Source organism: Periophthalmus magnuspinnatus, chromosome 7, assembly GCF_009829125.3.
Source record: "Periophthalmus magnuspinnatus isolate fPerMag1 chromosome 7, fPerMag1.2.pri, whole genome shotgun sequence".
Taxonomy (NCBI): Eukaryota; Metazoa; Chordata; class Actinopteri; order Gobiiformes; family Gobiidae; genus Periophthalmus; species Periophthalmus magnuspinnatus.
In genome coordinates, this window is record NC_047132.1 from 15815536 (window position 1) to 15835496 (window position 19961).

Consider the following 19961-nt stretch of genomic DNA (forward strand, 5'->3'; position numbering starts at 1 on the left):
AGACAGCACCATATTTGGGACTAACCCGGAACTAAATTTAGAACCAAACCAGGTCTACCGCTGGGACTAAACTGGGCTCAAACAAGTACTGACAAGGACAAGTGTGATGCACCCTCAGTCTTTGTTCATGTTAAAAGCATCATTATTATTATGTGTATTTTTAAAAGATGTAGTCTGTTCGAACTGTTGACCAGATTAAGGCAAATTATGAATCTTTTATGAAGAACAGGCTCCACTGAATTTATGTTTTAACACATTTTGCATTCTGTCTTGTTCATCTATCTCAAAACTTTATGTGACAATGTTTACTTATGTGTATTAGCTTTTATTGCAACTGTACCATCAAACAGTACACAGCCATGTAGCTAAAAATTATCAATTGGTTTCATTAATAATTTGTGAAGGGGGATTGCCATTTTTACCACTGTTGTAAAGCTATGTACTTCAACTGTTTGGTAAGTTATATTGTGATAGTTGCAGACTCACTATAAAGCCAAAACTTGATACTGACCTTGTCTCCAAGATAGGCCTTGGGGGCGTGCCAGTGCAGGTCCTGGTAAATATCGGGCACATCAGTGAGATCGGCCTCCACCAGATCCTGTCCTGGGTACACGCTCACTGGCACCTCTTGTCTGTCAGCTCCCAGCAGCACCCAGCCCTCCATGTCCATGATCTGTGACCAAACAAGGCTAATACTATAAAACCAACCACATTTCTAAACTGTGGGGCTACTATTGATCACATTTTAATCATGATTACAATTATTGCTCAAATTAATTATAAAAACCTACCTAATATCAAACTAGGGCAGCACAAAGTTAAGAAAAAAATGTAATTGTGATTTTTTCGGATAAGATTTGCAATATAGGTTTAAAAGCTAGGTGTTCAGAATACATTGAAAGAAGCATTAGAATTTGAGAGAAGACCATGAACATGTTTGTAGAAGTCTAAACTACAGGTACAAGATTTTTCTACAAATGCATTGTAATTTAAATGTGATTATGATGATTTGTGCAGCCCTATATCAAACTATTATACAAATACAAGTGCTACCTCAAAGCGTCTCTTGTCGGAGCTGCGGCAGCGGTCAGTGGCCCTGAAGCAGAAGCAGCTGGTGCAGCCTTTGGGGTTGGTGGGGTCCAGGTGGAAGGTGCCCACTCTGCACTGGTCACAGCGGGGGCCCTGGACGTTCTCCTACACACAGGAAGATAATCGGCAAGGGTAAGGAAAGATATGTAACTTTTATTTTATCAATAAAAGTTGACAAGAGACAGAGACTATCCCACTGTATGACCTGGATTGTCACACAGTATGGCATTAAACTTATCTGACAGGTGACGCAAAGTTACAGGTTAAATCTGTGGCGAGGCGAGGACTCTAACTGTAAGAATGCATGTTTTTCAAGGTATTTCAAGCTGTAAAAAACTGAATAACTGCAAGAGAGATCTGTTTAATGCCACACTGTGGAACAGTCCAGGCAAAGCTATTGCATTTCCTGAGGCTAGCAAGTGGAAGATCCTCCAACAGAAAGGTTACATAGTGTTTAAACTTTAAATACATGTACATTGATCTGATTCTTCCATCTGAACTGCTCAAATGCAATCTGTGAACTAAAAAATAGGCTAAAATTAAATATTTTTTCAGTACAGGAGTGTTGTAGCTGACCTTGCAGAGACATTGTCCAGTGAAGGAGTTGCACACGTCTTCCTCTGTTCCTGCATCGTTACAGTCACATGGTCTGCAGTTTGGATAACCATAGAAACCAGGAGCACAGCGGTCACACTGGCGACCTACAACATTGTCCTTACACCTATAAAACAAACAGCATTATGTAACCCCTTCCATCTAGGGTTACCCTTACCTAGTCAGTGTTTGACCCTGATTGGCTCACTCCCAATTGGTTGGTGAATAAATGACTGGAGCAGCTCTGTACCTGTCTGCTCCTCCGCCCCTCCCACTCCGCTCTCACTGTGTCTGTGCAACTGGCGTTTGGACTGGATGACAACTACTCGGCTTTAAACATTACTTTCCACATTCTTCTCACACACGACTCAATGGTGAGTTTTGCCAAAACGTTTTCGATCTTAAATAATCATTGAAATCCCCCAAATTCAAAGCCAGTGCCGAGTTTGGCGTAAATCAAGTCGCGGTTTGTTTCCGCATATCCGCGTGTTGAATTCCGCTAAGAATGCGAGTATTTTTGTGTTTGTTTTGAATTACGGCAATCATTAACTAAAATCTATGAATGAAACATCATGTTCTAGTTAACTTTGATGTGTTAACTTTAATTCGGCAGCACTGCTATGCTGTTTTGATACATTCTGTTAATGTAATTGATATATATTGTTAATCTAATTGTGCACTGCTGGCAGTATTGTCGGGCGTAATGTGTAGTCTTGATTTGTTGCGCAACTGTTTTATTATGAATGTTGAAATGTTACGGTAACTGAACTGAGATCCTGTTTTGACCTTGTTTTTAGGTCAGGTTTTTTTTCATGGGACCAAACAGATTCTCTACTGATGGCGAGCTGGTAGGACTAATATATTTTGTTTTGCTCCGCGAACTGTGGATTACGGATTTGCGTGATTACAAACTGAACCTGAACTGAATCCTAAAAAAAAGGAATAAACTGAACTCTTACACAAAGTCACACAACTTTAAAAAAAACTGAACTGAACTCTCACACAAAGTCAAAATCTTTGACAAAGAACTGCCTTCCTTTTTGTTGTTGTTGTTTAAAACCGTTAATTTTGTTCATTGTAATTTGATTAAATGGTATGCCACTTTGTTTTGACTTTCACCAAATATATTTTACTTTATTCCAATCTGTTCTGTGTGTGTCATTCATGCACAAGCTCCCTGAGCAGCCTGTTCTTCTGTCGTCTTAATGCGTTAATTGCCATAAACAATAGCCCAACCAACTGAATATTCTATAGTGGTTACATTTGGCGAGCTAGCCAGGAGCTTGTGGTTATGAATGATATGGTTTTGTGAATTAACATTTATGTGAATCTTGGGTATATTATTTGAACTGCTTAAATCATGAATTTATCTGAAATGAATGCTGCAAAGTGCATTATGGTTTCTGGTGTCACTCATACGGTGAAAGATGATGAATTAATCAGTTTTCTAAAACAATATGGGTCCATTGAAAAGAGTTCCTATGTTAATGATGTATCAAGCCCATACTTTAAAAACCTGATCATTGAATTTTCTGACTCTGTTGCTTTAACTACTCTCGAACCAATATTGCCATATAATTACAGCCTAAAAGAAGAACCAGACATTACATTCCGTATACAAACCTTTCCTGTAGAATGCACAGATACAGTGGGAGGGGCAGCGACAACCTCCCCTGACTACCTGGATGAGCTGAGATACTTGGCTCGAAGAAGTGGACAGAATTTTGAACTTGTACTGAAAGATGTCATGACTCAAATCAGTCAGCACTTGGACACAATTGAAATGAACCCGGATATGGGAAATGATGAGGATACTGAAGAGGAGGGAGATGATCAATTTGTGGATTTGTTTGCTCCCTTGCCTGGCCAGCAGGGGGCAGCAATCCAAAATGCTACATCTGACCAGCAGGGGTCAGTACCTGCAGCACAACAAATCTCACTCTCCAGTACACAACTGAACCCCCCAGAAGTCCAAAAAGTGGTGGTGGAGCATATTGTCAAAACAGGGGAAATGTCAGCTCACTCATTACCTTCTGTGAGACTTCGCACATTCTCTGGAAAAACACCCAAATCTGCAAATGAAAGTGAATATGAAGCATGGAGAGCACAAATTGAATCATTAATGGCAGATCCTGCTTTGTCCCCTCTGCACGTGACACGAAGAATATTGGAAAGTTTGTTGTCTCCAGCGGCAGATGTGGTCAGAGCATTGGGACCAAACACTTTGCCTACAATCTATTTGAAAGTGTTGGATTCTGCCTATGCCACTGTACAGGATGGAGAAGAGTTATTTGCTCAATTTTTGAATACTCTACAAGACCCCGGAGAGAAGCCCTCTGCTTACCTGCAGCGCCTGTCACTTACCTTGAACACAGTGGTGAAGCGTGGAGGGGTTTCTGCTCAAGATGTGGACAAACATTTATTAAAACAGTTTTGCCGTGGATGTTGGGACAATGCCATGATTACCAAATTACAGCTGGAACAAAGAAAATCAAAACCTCCTGTATTCTCTGAGCTGTTGTTGATGTTGAGGACAGAAGAAAATCGGCAGCAGGCGAAAGAAACCCTCATGAAGAAACACTTGGGCTCATCCAAGCAGCAACGAGTGCAGCTGCACACTCAAAGCACGTGTTCTTGTGGCCACACCGATGCTGAAAGCGCTACTATTGCTGAGCTGAAACAACAAATGAGAAAACTTCAGCAACAGATGTCCACCCTTCTCTCACAACAAAGTAAAGGCTCTGTTGGAAAAAAATGTCAGCCACAAGGTGGAGCCAAGGGTCAACCCTCATGGCCCAAACCAGGGTTCTGCTTTAAATGTGGAGAGGATGGGCATATTGCCCCTAACTGTACCAACTCAGCCAATCCAACTCTGGTTCAACAAAAGAAAAAGATGTTGCAGCAAAGACGGGAAGCATGGGCCAAGAATAAGAACACCGGTCAGTTAAACTAGAAGCAGTCTCTGAGGAGGGACGAGCCGAGACTGCTGCCATCCAATGTCCCAAAATCCAAGGTCATCAACTACCGAAAGGACTTGTTGGTACCAAGTGTACAGGTCAGATTGTTATAGGTGGAGTCACTGTAAATTGTCTGCTGGATACAGGGTCGCAGGTTACCACAGTTTCACAATCTTTCCACTCTGTCCATCTGTCTGACCAGAAGATCCAACCATTGAACAATCTGCTGGAAGTCGAGGGAGCAAATGGCCAGGCTGTGCCCTACCTGGGTTATATAGAACTCAACATCACCTTCCCTTCTGAGTTCCTGGGTGCTTCTGTTGAGGTGGCTACGCTTGCCCTGGTGGTACCAGATTTGAAGACCTCTACACCATCTATCCTCATTGGAACTAATGCCCTTGACCAAGCATATCAACAGTTCAGTGAGCTTGGTGTTGAGTTCAGACCTGTTCAGCATGGTTATCAGATGGCCCTGACGGTGCTGGAGCGACGCCATAAATTGGCTCAAGACCGCTTTCATGGAGTTGTCAAGCTGAATACTGCTGAACCTCAAACAATTCCGGCAGGGCAGACTGTTGTTTTGGAAGGCATAACCATTGCCTGCTGTTTGCAAGGAGAGAAGTCGGTGATGGTTGAGCACCCAACCTCATTTGCACTGCCTGGGGGTCTGATGGTCAAGTCTTGTCTGGTCGACATCAACAGCCATCTGCCATGTGTGGTCCCTGTGCTTATCCACAATGAATCAAAGCACAATGTCACTTTATGCCCCAGAGTTGCCATTGCTGAAGTAAGTGCCTTCCAGTCCGTGTCTTGTACTCACCAGTTTACCCAAGACACTTCTGAAACGATGCCATCTGATGAAGCCAGGCCAGGATATGAATACAACTTTGGCAATACATCCCTGTCCCCTGAATGGAAAGACAGAATTATCAAGAACTTGAACAGCATTCCAGAGGTTTTTGCTCAGCATGATGTGGATTTTGGCAGAACAGACAAGGTAAAGCACCAAATCAAACTTGCTGATCCAACTCCATTTAAGCAAAGGCCTCGGCCCATCCATCCTCAAGACCTTGATGCAGTTCGCAAACATTTACAAGAACTCCTGGAGTCCGGAGTCATCAGAGAGTCTGAGTCACCATTTGCATCTCCTATTGTGGTAGTCAGGAAGAAAAATGGAACTGTCAGACTGTGCATAGATTATAGGAAACTCAACCTTCAAACAATCAAAGATGCCTATGCCTTACCAAAACTTGAAGATACCTTCACAGCTTTATCTGGATCACGGTGGTTTTCTGTATTGGATTTGAAGTCTGGATACTATCAGATTGAAATGGAGGAAACTGATAAGTGTAAAACGGCTTTCGTGTGCCCTCTTGGATTCTTTGAATTTAATCGCATGCCTCAAGGAGTTACAAATGCACCGAGCACTTTTCAACGGTTGATGGAGAAGTGTGTCGGAGAGATGAATTTGAAGGAAGTGCTGGTCTTCATTGACGATCTCATTGTGTTTGCTCCAACCCTCGAGGAACATGAAAAACGGCTAATGAGAGTGCTGCACAGATTAAAGGAGTTTGGATTGAAACTGTCGGTTGAGAAATGCATGTTCTTCCAGAATTCAGTGCGATATTTGGGTCATGTGGTTTCTCAGAACGGGGTGGAGACTGATCCTGATAAGATTGAGGCCTTAAAGTCATGGCCTATTCCAAACAATCTCAAAGAACTCAGATCATTCCTTGGATTTGCAGGATATTATCGCCGCTTTGTCCAGGGCTATTCTACCATTGTGAAGCCTCTTAACGAACTTACATCTGGCTACCCTCCGCTTCAGAGACGACTGCAGAATTCTTTAAAATCTGCTTTGTATCTGGATCCCAAGCAGCCATTCGGTGCTCGTTGGAATGCGGTTTGTCAACAAGCATTTGATGCCATCAAGGAAAAGCTCACTACGGCGCCGGTGCTTGCTTTTGCTGACCCGCAAAAACCCTATATTCTGCACACTGACGCCAGCTCCATCGGCTTGGGGGCCATTTTGTATCAAGAGCAAGGAGGCCACAACCGAGTTATCGCCTACGCTAGTCGGGGCTTATCAAGATGTGAATCCCGATACCCAGCCCACAAGTTGGAATTTCTAGCATTGAAATGGGCAGTGACCGAAAAATTTCATGACTATCTTTATGGTGCAACATTCACGATAATAACTGATAGCAATCCACTCACTTACCTCCTTACCTCTGCCAAGCTGGATGCCACCAGTTATAGGTGGTTGTCGGCACTATCCACGTACAGCTTCAAGATCCATTACCGAGCAGGCAAAGCAAACATAGACGCAGATGGTCTTTCCCGCAGACCACACGGCGAGCTATCAAATGACCTGATGTCTCAGAAGGAGCGAGAGCGGATCCTGAAGTTTACTCAACAGCATTTGGGTGAACCTACTTTGATTACAATTGACCAGCACACAGTTCAAGCACTTTGTGACCGCCACCTGATCTACAGTTTGCCTGACGTGTACCCTGAAAATGCACTCATTTATTCGTTGTCTACTAATGCCACCAGCCTCCCGGACAGTTTCACTGCCGACACTCAGTTTACTTCCACTGTTCCGATGTTGAGTCCTGATGAGATTGCTACCAAGCAGAGAGCTGACCCAGCCATCCGACATGTCATTGTTCAACTGGAAACCGGAGCATCGCCGCCCCCCTCCATAAGGGAAGAATATCCTGAACTGCCACTTCTTCTGCGAGACATAAATCGAATGGAGCTCCAAAATAACATCCTCGTTCGAAGAAGACAGCTCGGGAATCAGACTCAGTACCAACTGGTACTACCTGTCGAGTGTCGTGCTGATGTTCTGAGCAGTTTACATGATGGCATGGGGCATATGGGCATCGACCGCACCTTGGATCTGGTCCGCACACGGTTTTTCTGGCCAAAAATGGCAAATGACATCATTGTAAAAGTGAAGACCTGTGAGCGATGCATCAAGAGGAAAGCTCTGCCTGAGAAAGCTGCCCCGCTGATCAATATCAGAACATCACGTCCATTGGAGTTGCTGTGCATAGACTTCCTGTCATTAGAACCGGGTCTGAGCAAGATAAAGGATATTTTGGTCATGACGGATCACTTTACCAAATATGCAGTTGCCATTCCAACTCCAAATCAAAAAGCAAAGACTGTTGCAAAGACTCTCTGGGACCATTTTTTCGTACACTATGGTATTCCTGAAAGGATACACAGCGACCAAGGGCCAGATTTTGAGTCGAGAACCATGAAGGAACTATGTGACATGGCAGGCATCTTAAAAGTCCACACTACACCATACCACCCCCGTGGCAATCCAGTTGAACGTTTCAACAGAACTCTACTTAACATGCTCGGCACACTATCTGCAGAAAACAAATCTCATTGGAAAGACTTTGTTAAGCCACTTGTGCATGCTTACAATTGCACTCGTAACGACACCACTGGATTCTCTCCCTATGAATTAATGTTTGGTCGTCAACCAAGATTACCCATTGACTTGGCTTTTGGACTTCCTGTGAAGGAGCCAGCTCAAACACATTCTGAGTATGTCCAGAAACTACGGGAAAACCTGGAAAAGAGCTATAGACTGGCAACAGAGAATGCTGAAAAGGTCATGTCCCGAAACAAAAGCCGGTTTGACAAACATGTCACCCCTTCACAGTTGGAGGTTGGCGATCGAGTGCTCGTTCGTAATGTCAAGTTGCGAGGAAAACACAAAATTGCAGACAAGTGGGAGTCCGATGTCTATGTGGTTGTAAAACGGGCTGAAGAGCTTCCAGTGTATACAATTAGACCAGAGCACAAAAGCAAACCTTTACGAACTCTTCATCGAGACTTGCTCTTGCCCTGTGGGTATTTATCAGTCGACAGCAAACACAAAGTCAAGCCAGCACCCATAGTAAAACCACCTCAGATTGCGTCCACTGACTCAACTTCTCAGGATGATGATTCAGACTTTGTGCCAGACGATTTTGTACCCAGTTATTGGTACAATCCAATTCCTGAACCAGTAAGGTTTACTACCACCGTGGATATCGCTCCAGCAAGCGTGGAGCCTGTTTGTGCTGATTCTCCACAGAAAAGCCCACCTATCCAATCAAATGAACCCCCTCTAAATCCATCTGACTCTACAGACATTGAGGTTGAATCCTTGGCTGAAGATTTGGGGCTTACTCAAAGATCTGATTCAAGCGAAGTTAACTTGGCAACAAACTTACCTGCTCCTATTGTGGATATCCCAGTAACAAATGTCACACCTCATTCAGAACCTGGGGAAGAAGGATTAAATGAATTGGACCACTCACCTTCCGGATCGTCAGACTCGGATTCACCAATCTCATTTGAACAACCAAGTGGCCGTCCCACCAGAACAAGGAAACCCCCGGATCGTCTGCATTACAGCAAATTGGGTACTCCATGGATGAAAAGTCTTCAAGCTATTTTCCATGGTCTGAGCACAGCTTTTAGTTATGAACTGGAAGATGCTGAAGTTACAGTTGGTGCTGCTTCATCTCCATCTGCTGTCTGCAGCCAACCCGGTCAATGTACGAGGACATACATTGAGTCAGGGGGGGACCCTGTAACCCCTTCCATCTAGGGTTACCCTTACCTAGTCAGTGTTTGACCCTGATTGGCTCACTCCCAATTGGTTGGTGAATAAATGACTGGAGCAGCTCTGTACCTGTCTGCTCCTCCGCCCCTCCCACTCCGCTCTCACTGTGTCTGTGCAACTGGCGTTTGGACTGGATGACAACTACTCGGCTTTAAACATTACTTTCCACATTCTTCTCACACACGACTCAATGGTGAGTTTTGCCAAAACGTTTTCGATCTTAAATAATCATTGAAATCCCCCAAATTCAAAGCCAGTGCCGAGTTTGGCGTAAATCAAGTCGCGGTTTGTTTCCGCATATCCGCGTGTTGAATTCCGCTAAGAATGCGAGTATTTTTGTGTTTGTTTTGAATTACGGCAATCATTAACTAAAATCTATGAATGAAACATCATGTTCTAGTTAACTTTGATGTGTTAACTTTAATTCGGCAGCACTGCTATGCTGTTTTGATACATTCTGTTAATGTAATTGATATATATTGTTAATCTAATTGTGCACTGCTGGCAGTATTGTCGGGCGTAATGTGTAGTCTTGATTTGTTGCGCAACTGTTTTATTATGAATGTTGAAATGTTACGGTAACTGAACTGAGATCCTGTTTTGACCTTGTTTTTAGGTCAGGTTTTTTTTCATGGGACCAAACAGATTCTCTACTGATGGCGAGCTGGTAGGACTAATATATTTTGTTTTGCTCCGCGAACTGTGGATTACGGATTTGCGTGATTACAAACTGAACCTGAACTGAATCCTAAAAAAAAGGAATAAACTGAACTCTTACACAAAGTCACACAACTTTAAAAAAAACTGAACTGAACTCTCACACAAAGTCAAAATCTTTGACAAAGAACTGCCTTCCTTTTTGTTGTTGTTGTTTAAAACCGTTAATTTTGTTCATTGTAATTTGATTAAATGGTATGCCACTTTGTTTTGACTTTCACCAAATATATTTTACTTTATTCCAATCTGTTCTGTGTGTGTCATTCATGCACAAGCTCCCTGAGCAGCCTGTTCTTCTGTCGTCTTAATGCGTTAATTGCCATAAACAATAGCCCAACCAACTGAATATTCTATAGTGGTTACAATTAGTCAGTAAAGAACAAAAATTTTCCAACCCTTGATTTACACAACTTTTATGACCCTTTAATATCTACCTGCACTGCCCACTGAGGTGGTCGCAGCTGGCCTCGGGGGAGAGGATGCCGGCCCTTGAACAGTTGCAGATCTCACAGCCGACCACCGGATGGCAGCCAAAGGTCTGGGGCTCACACTGGGTGCATTCGGGCTGTAGGGTGCGTGGAGGACAGATGCAGTCTCCAGTTACAGGCTCACAAAGTCTGGTGCCACAGTTACAAGCTGCAGACACAGGACAGAAAAGAAGGATGGGTAAGAAAAATACAGCAAGACCTAGCAATTGTCTCTACCTCTTAGTGACTCAAACCCACTATAAAGGAGGTACGACTGTAACAGTTGCCATTACCAGAGTATTAGAAAATTATATGCATAAATATTTTACTCTATAGCATAATGCATATTTTCTTAAAATATATTACTGTTAAAAAACAGATACATATAACTAAACAAACAAAACAAAACAAAACAAAAAAAAGTTGAAAAAAAAGTTAGTTTAAAAAAAATCATTTCTATTTTTTACTTTTCTTTTTTCTTTTTTTCTTGTAGTACCCTTAATAGAGACCCTGGACCCCTTTTTGAGAATTACTGCTATTTAAAAGTATAGACCAGTGTAGCATAAAGACAAAGTAAGATTATGTCATGAGACAATAGCCAGTATTTCTATAGCCTTTTGGCTAATTCTGGTGCATTTGCAGCAATGCTATTAATGTACACTGTCTCTGTCAAATAAACCAATAAATAAATAAATAGCCAGTATTTCTATAACAACTATCCAAAAGCTAAATCTACAAGTGTAGAACTTTATCATTTACTAGTGTCGAGGGCCATTATCCTGTTATATTTATTAAGCCAAAAAATCTGCATGGACAAGAGTATTTTGCTTCTACATATCATCTGAAATCAGCTGAATAGCCACTTACGTCTGCAGTTAGGGAAGCCCCAGAAGCCGGTAGCGCACATGGAGCAGTCCCGTCCAATGACGTTGGGTCTGCAGCGACACTGGCCCCCAAACGGCTCACAGGAGTCACTCTCAGCCCCCACCTCATGGCAACCACACGGCATGGCCCCGTTGTTAAAGAAGGCCGAGAGGGAGACTGCAGAGCTCAGGCAGAATGGAGAGGCTGTGGTTGGGCTAGGGAGGAGAGATAAGATGGCAAATTGAGTTATTAGGGGTTTATAAATTATCTTGCATAAGGATTTTAGAATAAATGATTATTTATTAGGGGTGGGACGAGACACAGTTTCCACAAAGTGAGATAAGACACGAGATTGGGTCCACAAGAACTAGATAAAACAAGACATAATATATTTTATGATAAATAAATTGTGCAATCTAGTTCACAATTTTGGAAGAAAATTTCTTAATCTAATTCATTTGTTTCATTTGTTTTACTCTCCTTGTAGCACAGTTATATGGAACCACCTCTACAGGTTTAATGTGCACAATCTTGTGGCAATTTTATCTCGCGAGATCTTGTGGCACGAGACGTTGCCTATTTTTACAATGCTCTTGGGTCTAAAATTTAGTGTTTTCCAGCAGCATTGTATAAAAACAGTGAACTACATAGACCGTGATTAATTGCTCTTTTTTATTGCAGTGGACATGAAGTAACTTAGTGCTAATCTTTGCCCATATGGCAATAATGACAACTATTTTAGGATAATTGTCTGTAAAATGTGTGATATTAGGAATTAATTTGATTTCACTGCCTATTTACTGGGGCTAAGTATTGATGATATTCAAGGATTACATTCACTTGCAACAGTATCCTATGTCAGAAATTAAATAACATGGTATACAAATTTATGTTTTAATTGTTTGTACTGATTTTACACAGTATAAATGTATATAGTTGCAAGTGTATGAATATTGTTGATTTAAAAATATAAGATCAAAACTCTTCAGATATTTGATACACTTACTTGATGTAGAAGCTGTTCTGTCCACAGTTGGTAATAAAGTCATATGATTTGTCCAGTGGTTCTTCGTTCAGATAACTGGAGCTGTAGGATGACTCGGGCACCACAAGCACATAATCCTACAAGAAATTAAACATTAGAGATACTTTATACATCAAAAAACAAAATGATAAGTAGAATTTAAAATTTCGTACCAGCCAAAGTGTTTTTCCTGCCGGGATCTGAACAGTGAGGAAGATTTCATGATCTGTGATGTCTAAAATGATCTGGTTCTCTGCCACCAGAACGTTACGACAACCAAATGCATGAGGGCAGTATGAGGCATTGGTGTGACCTATGGAATGGAAAAAATAAAATGAAGATATTGGACAATCAAAATATGTTCTTTGTAAAAAAATAAATAAATAAAATAAAATAATAAAAAAATAAATAAATATATATATATATATATATATATATATATAGATATAGATATAGATATAGATATAGATATAGATATAGATATAGAGATAGATAGATAGATAGATAGATAGATAGATAGATAGATAGATAGATAGATATATAAAAATTGGTTTTATTGTCACTCATTCACCCACTCAACATCAGATAGATAAATAAAAATGAGAAGAAACAAGTGAAAAATACTCAAATTAAGATAAATATTTTATATTTAAGTCAATTAAAACCTGGCTACACATTTATTTATTTATTCTTTGTAGTGAAACTCCTGCTGTTGCCAAAAGTTTATAAATGAATAACTCTGATTTTGATGAAAAAAGATGAAAGGTATAAAACAAGAGTGTTCTATCTCCAGCAGACAGAGTACTGACCCTGCCAGATGCGTCCCCCGTTGATGTAGACCTGCAGTGGATACGAGGGGTGCAGGGGCTGGTGGTAATGGAAGATGAACACGTATCGGCCCAATGTGTGCACATGGGTAGAGTACACAGCGGCATTCTGAGTAAAAAAAACCCAAACAATTAGCAGGGACCATTTTTAACATTTTAAACAAATAATCTGTCAAGCGGCTGATGTTTTAATGTGGGTTATGCCCTCAAAGGCTCTGTACCCATTCAGCCTGTATCTGGTGCCTTGCACCAGTACATATATATTATATAAGCAGCTGGTGAGGTCAAAATAAGACTGCTGCATGCCGCCTGCATCTAAAAGTGTGAAAGGTGCTTATAAATTTGTCCTGGTGAATAATTAGGATCCTCAGATTGTGTAAGGTAAGTTTGCACCACTGCAAAATGTATAAAATGAACACATTTGATTTTTCAGATTTTTAAGTCCTTAAAAATCAGGTACAGAGCTTTTAATCTTCCAGTTATTGAGACACGTTCACATTAAAACACTAAAAGCACTAAATACAATTTGGGGCTCTGTTGGGATTTGTGCCAGCCTTATGATGATGATGATTGTCATTTCTAACAATTTCCTGAATGTCTTTTCCCACTCTTCACCCCCATTTTAAGCTCAACATACAATCTGTTCATGAACATTTTCTTGTGTTACCTGCACAGAGTCGAGCCTAATGTGATCAGTGTTGTCTGCACCCAGGGGTGGTCTCTCTCCTCCGATGGCACTCCAGGACGTGTCTCCCTGGAGTGTTCCATGAGGAGAGGGCAGAGGGAGGGCCTCAGCAGGGTAGGCCAGCACGGGTTCTTGCATGGATGAGCTCTGGCCCTCCTTCAGCACCAGAGAGTTCGAGGGAGTCTGGAAACGGGAGGGGACGCATGATGTGCTGAGGAGAGAGAAGTTTTTATTTGAAATTATATAGGGTGAGAAAGTTAAAATTCCAAAAAGGTAAATTAATATTACGTGTCAGGAGCAAACTGTCCATGTGAGCTGATGCAGTGGACTTTAGGCTCCACAAACTCCATGGTGAACTGGTCCTTGGGCACCAGGTACACTTTGTGCTATAGAGAAAAAATAGCAAAAAAAAAAAAAAAAATTAGCACAAAATCACTAATCACACAACATTCCCTGTACTATTTTACCACTAGCTGCTTTAGCAAACAATTTGAATAATTTGGAGGTAACATTTATTTTCATACAGCTCTCTTTATTTACTTGCTATTACTTAAGAAATTCAGACTCCAGGTCATATAGGGCTCAAAACTGTCACATAGCCATATTAAAACAATAAAAACATGTAAATGAAAATCAGCTGCTTGCTACTATGAAATGACCCAATGAGATCTATCAGTGTTGTAGATTTGAACAGGAGGACAATGGATGTCAAAATCCTTTAGTACAAAAGTAGAACAGCTTTCTCTTTTTTATCCCTTATAATTCTAGTTGTAAACAGTCAACATTGTGGGCTAGTGTGGACATTTTTCTCACCAAGAATAAGCTGGCCCTCTCAGCGTTGAGCAGCACTTCAGTGTCGGTGGACAGCGAGAACACGGACACGCGGTTCTGCTCGTCAATAGCCACAGCTCGGCACAGGAAGCTGCCACACATGTGCATGCACACACACACATACACACACACAAATGCACACACATTATAGCACAGATTTAATATACAGGCCGCAGACAGTGACAGCAGAGTGAGAAGCAGCTGTGTCCACATCCAATGAAATAACTCCAAATGTGTCAGTCAGACTTCAACAAACACACGCCTCAGCCCACACCAACTCATTACTTTACATTTACTACTGGATTTTCTCTCCACATAACTATATGATATTAAACAGGATAAAATAAATGAATTAACTCAATATAGATGACTGAGTTAATTTATGGGTAGTAGTTTATAAATGCAAATGCAAAGATGAAAAAAAAAAAAAAGATAAAAATTATGATCATTAAAGTTTTGTAATGGATGTCTCATTTGAATTTGAGTGTAACAGTATGTTTATACATCAACTTTGTTTTTTGTTTCAAGAAAATAATAGGCTGATTATGTGATTTATCCTAATGGGATTTAACTGGCAAATTTTCATGAATTATTTTTTCCCTCATTCATGAGGCACTTTTCATTATGTATGCGCATTTTGTACCAATATATGATAAATCAAATGTTCTATATCAATATAATTGTAACAAAATATAAAAAGTTGAATTTGGTTTAACAAATTGGAACCCTGAGGCCGATGTGTAAACTAATTAACAGAACACGTTCACTTCATAGAATGCAATGATGTACTGCCAGGTTAGTGCTGACAAAGATGTCACAGATCACAAGTCCTGTTTACAATTGGTCAATAAATATTACAATTTTATCTGATCATACATCTAAAAGCTTTTGTACAAGTTGTACTACAGTGCATATAAGTCCCACCTGTATTTGCAGTGCAGCAGGGTGAGGGTGCTGGGATGCGCGTGGCCTCTGGGCTCGTTCACAGACACAGACAGAGTTTGGGGCAGTTCCTCTTCACTGGAAAATTCCACCACCAGGACAAACTCTCCCGGAGCAGACAGACGACTGCGCAGCTCAATGCTAATCTGAGGCCCAGGAAAAATAAAGAAATACTTATTACTATTATTATTCATCCGTCACTTATTATTAAATGGATAATAACTAGTATGGAATGTTACTAATCACTACGTGTTATATCTATATCTGGCCAAATCTATTAAGTTTTCAACTTTTTTCTACTTTTTACAGAGTATTAATACGAGTTTAGTATCTAATAGTACATTTGAACTTGTACTTACATAATATAACCATACAGTGTTATAGTTTTACTTTACTACATTTAGTAGTACAAATCAAATTTGATCAAATTATGCAACACTGAAAAAGTTGTCTTTGGTAATACATCAACATCCAAATGTGTCCATATGTCTAGAACAGGGGTCACCAACCCTGTGCCCGCGGGCGCCATGTCGCCCCCAAGCCCCACATGAGTTGCCCACAGACCGGTTCTAAAAGTGGCACAACTCACTAATGAGCTGCATCTAAAATTTAATTTTATTCTGTTGCTATTTTTTTTTTTATCACCCTTGCGTTTATATAGATTTAAAAATGACAATATCTTAAACATTGCAGTGATGTATGTACAGTTAACAGTCCCTATATAAGCCTAGAGTGAGCAAACTTACATCAAATCCGCTACAAACTGCCATATCAGGGTGCCGTGGGGTGACCCTCTCAGTGGGGCAGGGACGAGGGAGGTGGTTATCATTCCTACAGCTCGCATCGTTACCAGAGATGGACGGGAAGGAGTCCAGTGATAGATATGTATACTGCAGACAGCTACAGTAGGAGAAAGATAATTACATAGAACTGTTTGGGGGGGTATGTAAAAATTAGGTGTCTTAAAAAGTGAAAATTCATACTTTTGGTTGACATCGGGGACAGGGCCGTAGGTGCATGGCTCGGTGACTTTGATTTGAAGAATAGGAGCTTCATAATAAGCACTGGGCAGCAGCACCAGATAGTCCTAAAATAAATAAGGAAACAGTTGTTTTAGCAGTTCAGATAGTATTAGTAGTTCAGATAGTATTAGTAAACTACTTGACAACTGAGGTGGCTTATCAAAATTCACAAACCCATGTGCGGATGTATTCTGAAGTGTATTCAATTAAAGTGGTAGTTGCTCATGAAAGACAATGAACAATATATTAAACATAATGAACACTACTGCTTTAGTGTTATTAACCATAATAACACTAAAGCAGAATTATTCAAAACAATTCTAAAAAGTTTGTAAGTTAAATTAAGTTATTTATACAACCCTCTCCAGTCTCCAACTGAAATCTTAAAACAGAAAAGTAACAAAAACTTCTTCAGTAGAACTAAGAAAAAAAAAATTGAATCTTGACCATCCAAAAATAAATCCATCTATCATTTATTTAACAATAATATAAAATTTTTTTTTTTTTAAATCTAGTCTGTAGTAACCAGTCTCACCAGTAGGATGCCCTCGGCCTCGATGACCACAGTCCAGGTGCCCGGGTTCAGAACAAACGGCTCCACAAAGTTGTTCTGTGGGACGTTTACAAAGGTGGGCTCAGCGCTGGGGGCAAACACGATCTGTTTGGACTGTTCAGAGCCTGCAACACACAAGACAAGATTCATCATACTATTTAATGTAAACTACAGAATGTATTTGACATGTTTTAGTATACAATTATAGTATGGGGTAGCTTTTAGTATATTAAACAATGTATATATTAAATAGGGATTAAGATAACATTTTGGCACTCCACACAAATGCTCCCTTCAGTTAGATTTAAAATGACATAAAGAAAAAAAAAAAATGTTTTTGGACTTTTTACATGTTTTATACTATTTAAGTTAATACATTTACAAGCATTGTGATACAGTAATATTGCAAAAAAGTATAAATGAGGAATTTTGCGTGTTTAAATGAAATAAAAATATAATAGTTTAAGAGTGTGCTTCAGGCAATGTTTCCCAACTGAACTTTTGAAAACTTTATCCAAAATGGTGGCTATAATACATAATGGACATTACCTAGATTTAAACAAATTAATGATCCATTTTCTAGTTGGACCCTCAAGTGATCAATTACATAAACCTTTCACATTATGCCGATTGTAGTAATGATTTTCATATACTACAGTAATCTTGAATCAGTAAACAGTATGTTGGACGTACCTTTGCGGTTGACCTGATAGGCCGTTATTTTACCGTTGGCGGTGGTGCCCTCAGTGTTTACGTATCTGAGAATGAAGCGAGTGAGATAGACGTCTGCCTCACTCACATACACCTGCAGCTGCACCACGGGCTACGCACATAACATTCAGGGGAAAATATCATAAATAAAGGAGTTTTTTAAATTATAACCTGTACTGTATGTGGCCCTAGGAGGAAGACACAAGGAGCACCAAGTCCCTTACCACCAACAATTAAAAAGGAAGGGGAAAAAATGTATTATTCACCAGATTAAAACAGGATGCATTGCAAGAGATGGTCAACAAGAAGTTTTTGAATAAAATTGGAGTGATGAATTTCCAATATTTTCATGGTTAATTTTAAGTGGAAAGTGCATTTATACGATGGTCTTTGACAATCATTTCATTAATATAAAAATATAAAGCTACGGTTGGCACTCTGTGAAGGGTTATTGTCAAAGACCATGATATAATATGATTTACATTACCATTAGCCTGGCCAGGGGCTGCATTTGTATTGGTATGTGCAAAAGTCAAGATATTAAATTACTGGTATAAGATTTGATAAATAATTGCTCAGTCAATCTGTGAGTAACTGCTAAATTTCATCAAAATAATGGCAATAATAATTAAATGTCAAGGTACCATAGACCAAATTCTGACTGTCTTGCTCTGGCCAGGCTGATGGACTCAACACACGGGGAGCAACGTTGCCCTCTATTAATCTTCAATGGGATGTGTGCGACAATTCGAAAATCGCCTGACTCCTTCAGCGCTAAGACAAGTGAAAGTAGTGCCCGTGAAAACTCTGCCCTCGTGCTATGTCCATGTGATCCTAAAACATTTCTTCCTGTCGCCTGTCACTACAGCCAGTGAGGGTTTCATTGACAGATCAATGAGCTGGCAGAATATGTTCAAAGCTGTCAGGGAGGAGAAAATAATCCTCAGTGTCCAATTTTCCTATTATTGTTTTATATTTCATGAAAAGACTACAGCGATATAGCAGAGAAAGCTGCTACTTGTTAGTGCCAGATTCAACATGACAACATGACATGCATATTTGTAAATTAAGTAAACTTCATGTGGGCTAAAGCCAACCTTAGCATATTCAATAAAAAGTAAAAGTCATAGTAGATCAATGTTTTAAACAAATTACTCAATTATAGTGTCCAAAATATGTTTATGCAAAGTCTTAACATTAAATAAGACAATTTGTAAATCAACATGTGTGCTTTTCTGATTTTACAATGTGATGTCATACATCATACAGGCAATCCCAAATAAATTTAGCCCTTAAAAGGTAAATACACAAATGTTGAACGAGTTGACCCTAAATCTCACTATATATAACAATAGAAAACACTAACAACAATAATCTGCGTTTTAACAATAATAATCAGCACACCCTCATCTGTTATTATTGGCTTATAGAATGCTGTAATGCAATCTGAACCTAGCAAGTTGATGCGCATTGCCACAGACAACAAAAACAGTAAGAGAAAAATTGATAAACAATGTCATTTTGCCATGGAACCTCCTCGGCATGTTGCTGACTTCACCCGTCAAAAATACATAAGGTATTGGCCCCTGGTCTTCTGCACCCTGTAATGGCAGATCTTCAGGTATCCCCAGAATTCCTGCCTTCAAGTACTTTCCCAGGGAAGAATACGACAGAATAGCATCAACTACAGACAGGAGAAGAATAGAATGGAATAGAATAGCCTATGTAGTTGAAATATTTTGAGTCGGAAGATGGAGGTGTTTGCAACACAACAGTGTGCCGATGCAGTTGGTCAAAGTTTCATCTTTCCTCAAATGCTTCTGCGACATCTATCTAGTCATCTGTTATCAGCTCTGGCATGTACTCAGGCTGCAGCACATCCCAAATAGCCTGTGAGACTTCACTATCTTCCCAGATGTTGAGTTGCCTACACAATAGGTGAACCAAATAGTGGCAACTGAGTCTCCTGTGGCCAGAAACTTGAAAGAAAAACAATAAGAATGAATTCATAGTATATGGTAACTCTTATTGAAGGGAACATC

At 40.2% G+C, this 19961-nt stretch overlaps 1 protein-coding gene across 1 annotated transcript in view; it reads right to left on the bottom strand.

Moving 5' to 3' along the window:
• Window positions 1-19961, bottom strand: part of lama5 (laminin, alpha 5) — a 114936-nt gene that overhangs the window by 25978 nt on the left and 68997 nt on the right. The window contains exons 24-38 of the mRNA XM_033969102.2: window positions 17191-17333; window positions 16617-16720; window positions 16380-16533; window positions 15616-15779; window positions 14674-14782; window positions 14149-14246; window positions 13843-14071; window positions 13158-13284; window positions 12522-12661; window positions 12331-12446; window positions 11328-11539; window positions 10428-10629; window positions 1666-1810; window positions 1054-1194; window positions 512-673 (exon numbers count right to left, since the gene is read on the bottom strand). Coding sequence (XP_033824993.1) covers window positions 512-673; window positions 1054-1194; window positions 1666-1810; window positions 10428-10629; window positions 11328-11539; window positions 12331-12446; window positions 12522-12661; window positions 13158-13284; window positions 13843-14071; window positions 14149-14246; window positions 14674-14782; window positions 15616-15779; window positions 16380-16533; window positions 16617-16720; window positions 17191-17333 — 2246 coding nt within the window. The remainder of the gene's footprint in view (window positions 1-511; window positions 674-1053; window positions 1195-1665; window positions 1811-10427; window positions 10630-11327; window positions 11540-12330; window positions 12447-12521; window positions 12662-13157; window positions 13285-13842; window positions 14072-14148; window positions 14247-14673; window positions 14783-15615; window positions 15780-16379; window positions 16534-16616; window positions 16721-17190; window positions 17334-19961) is intronic.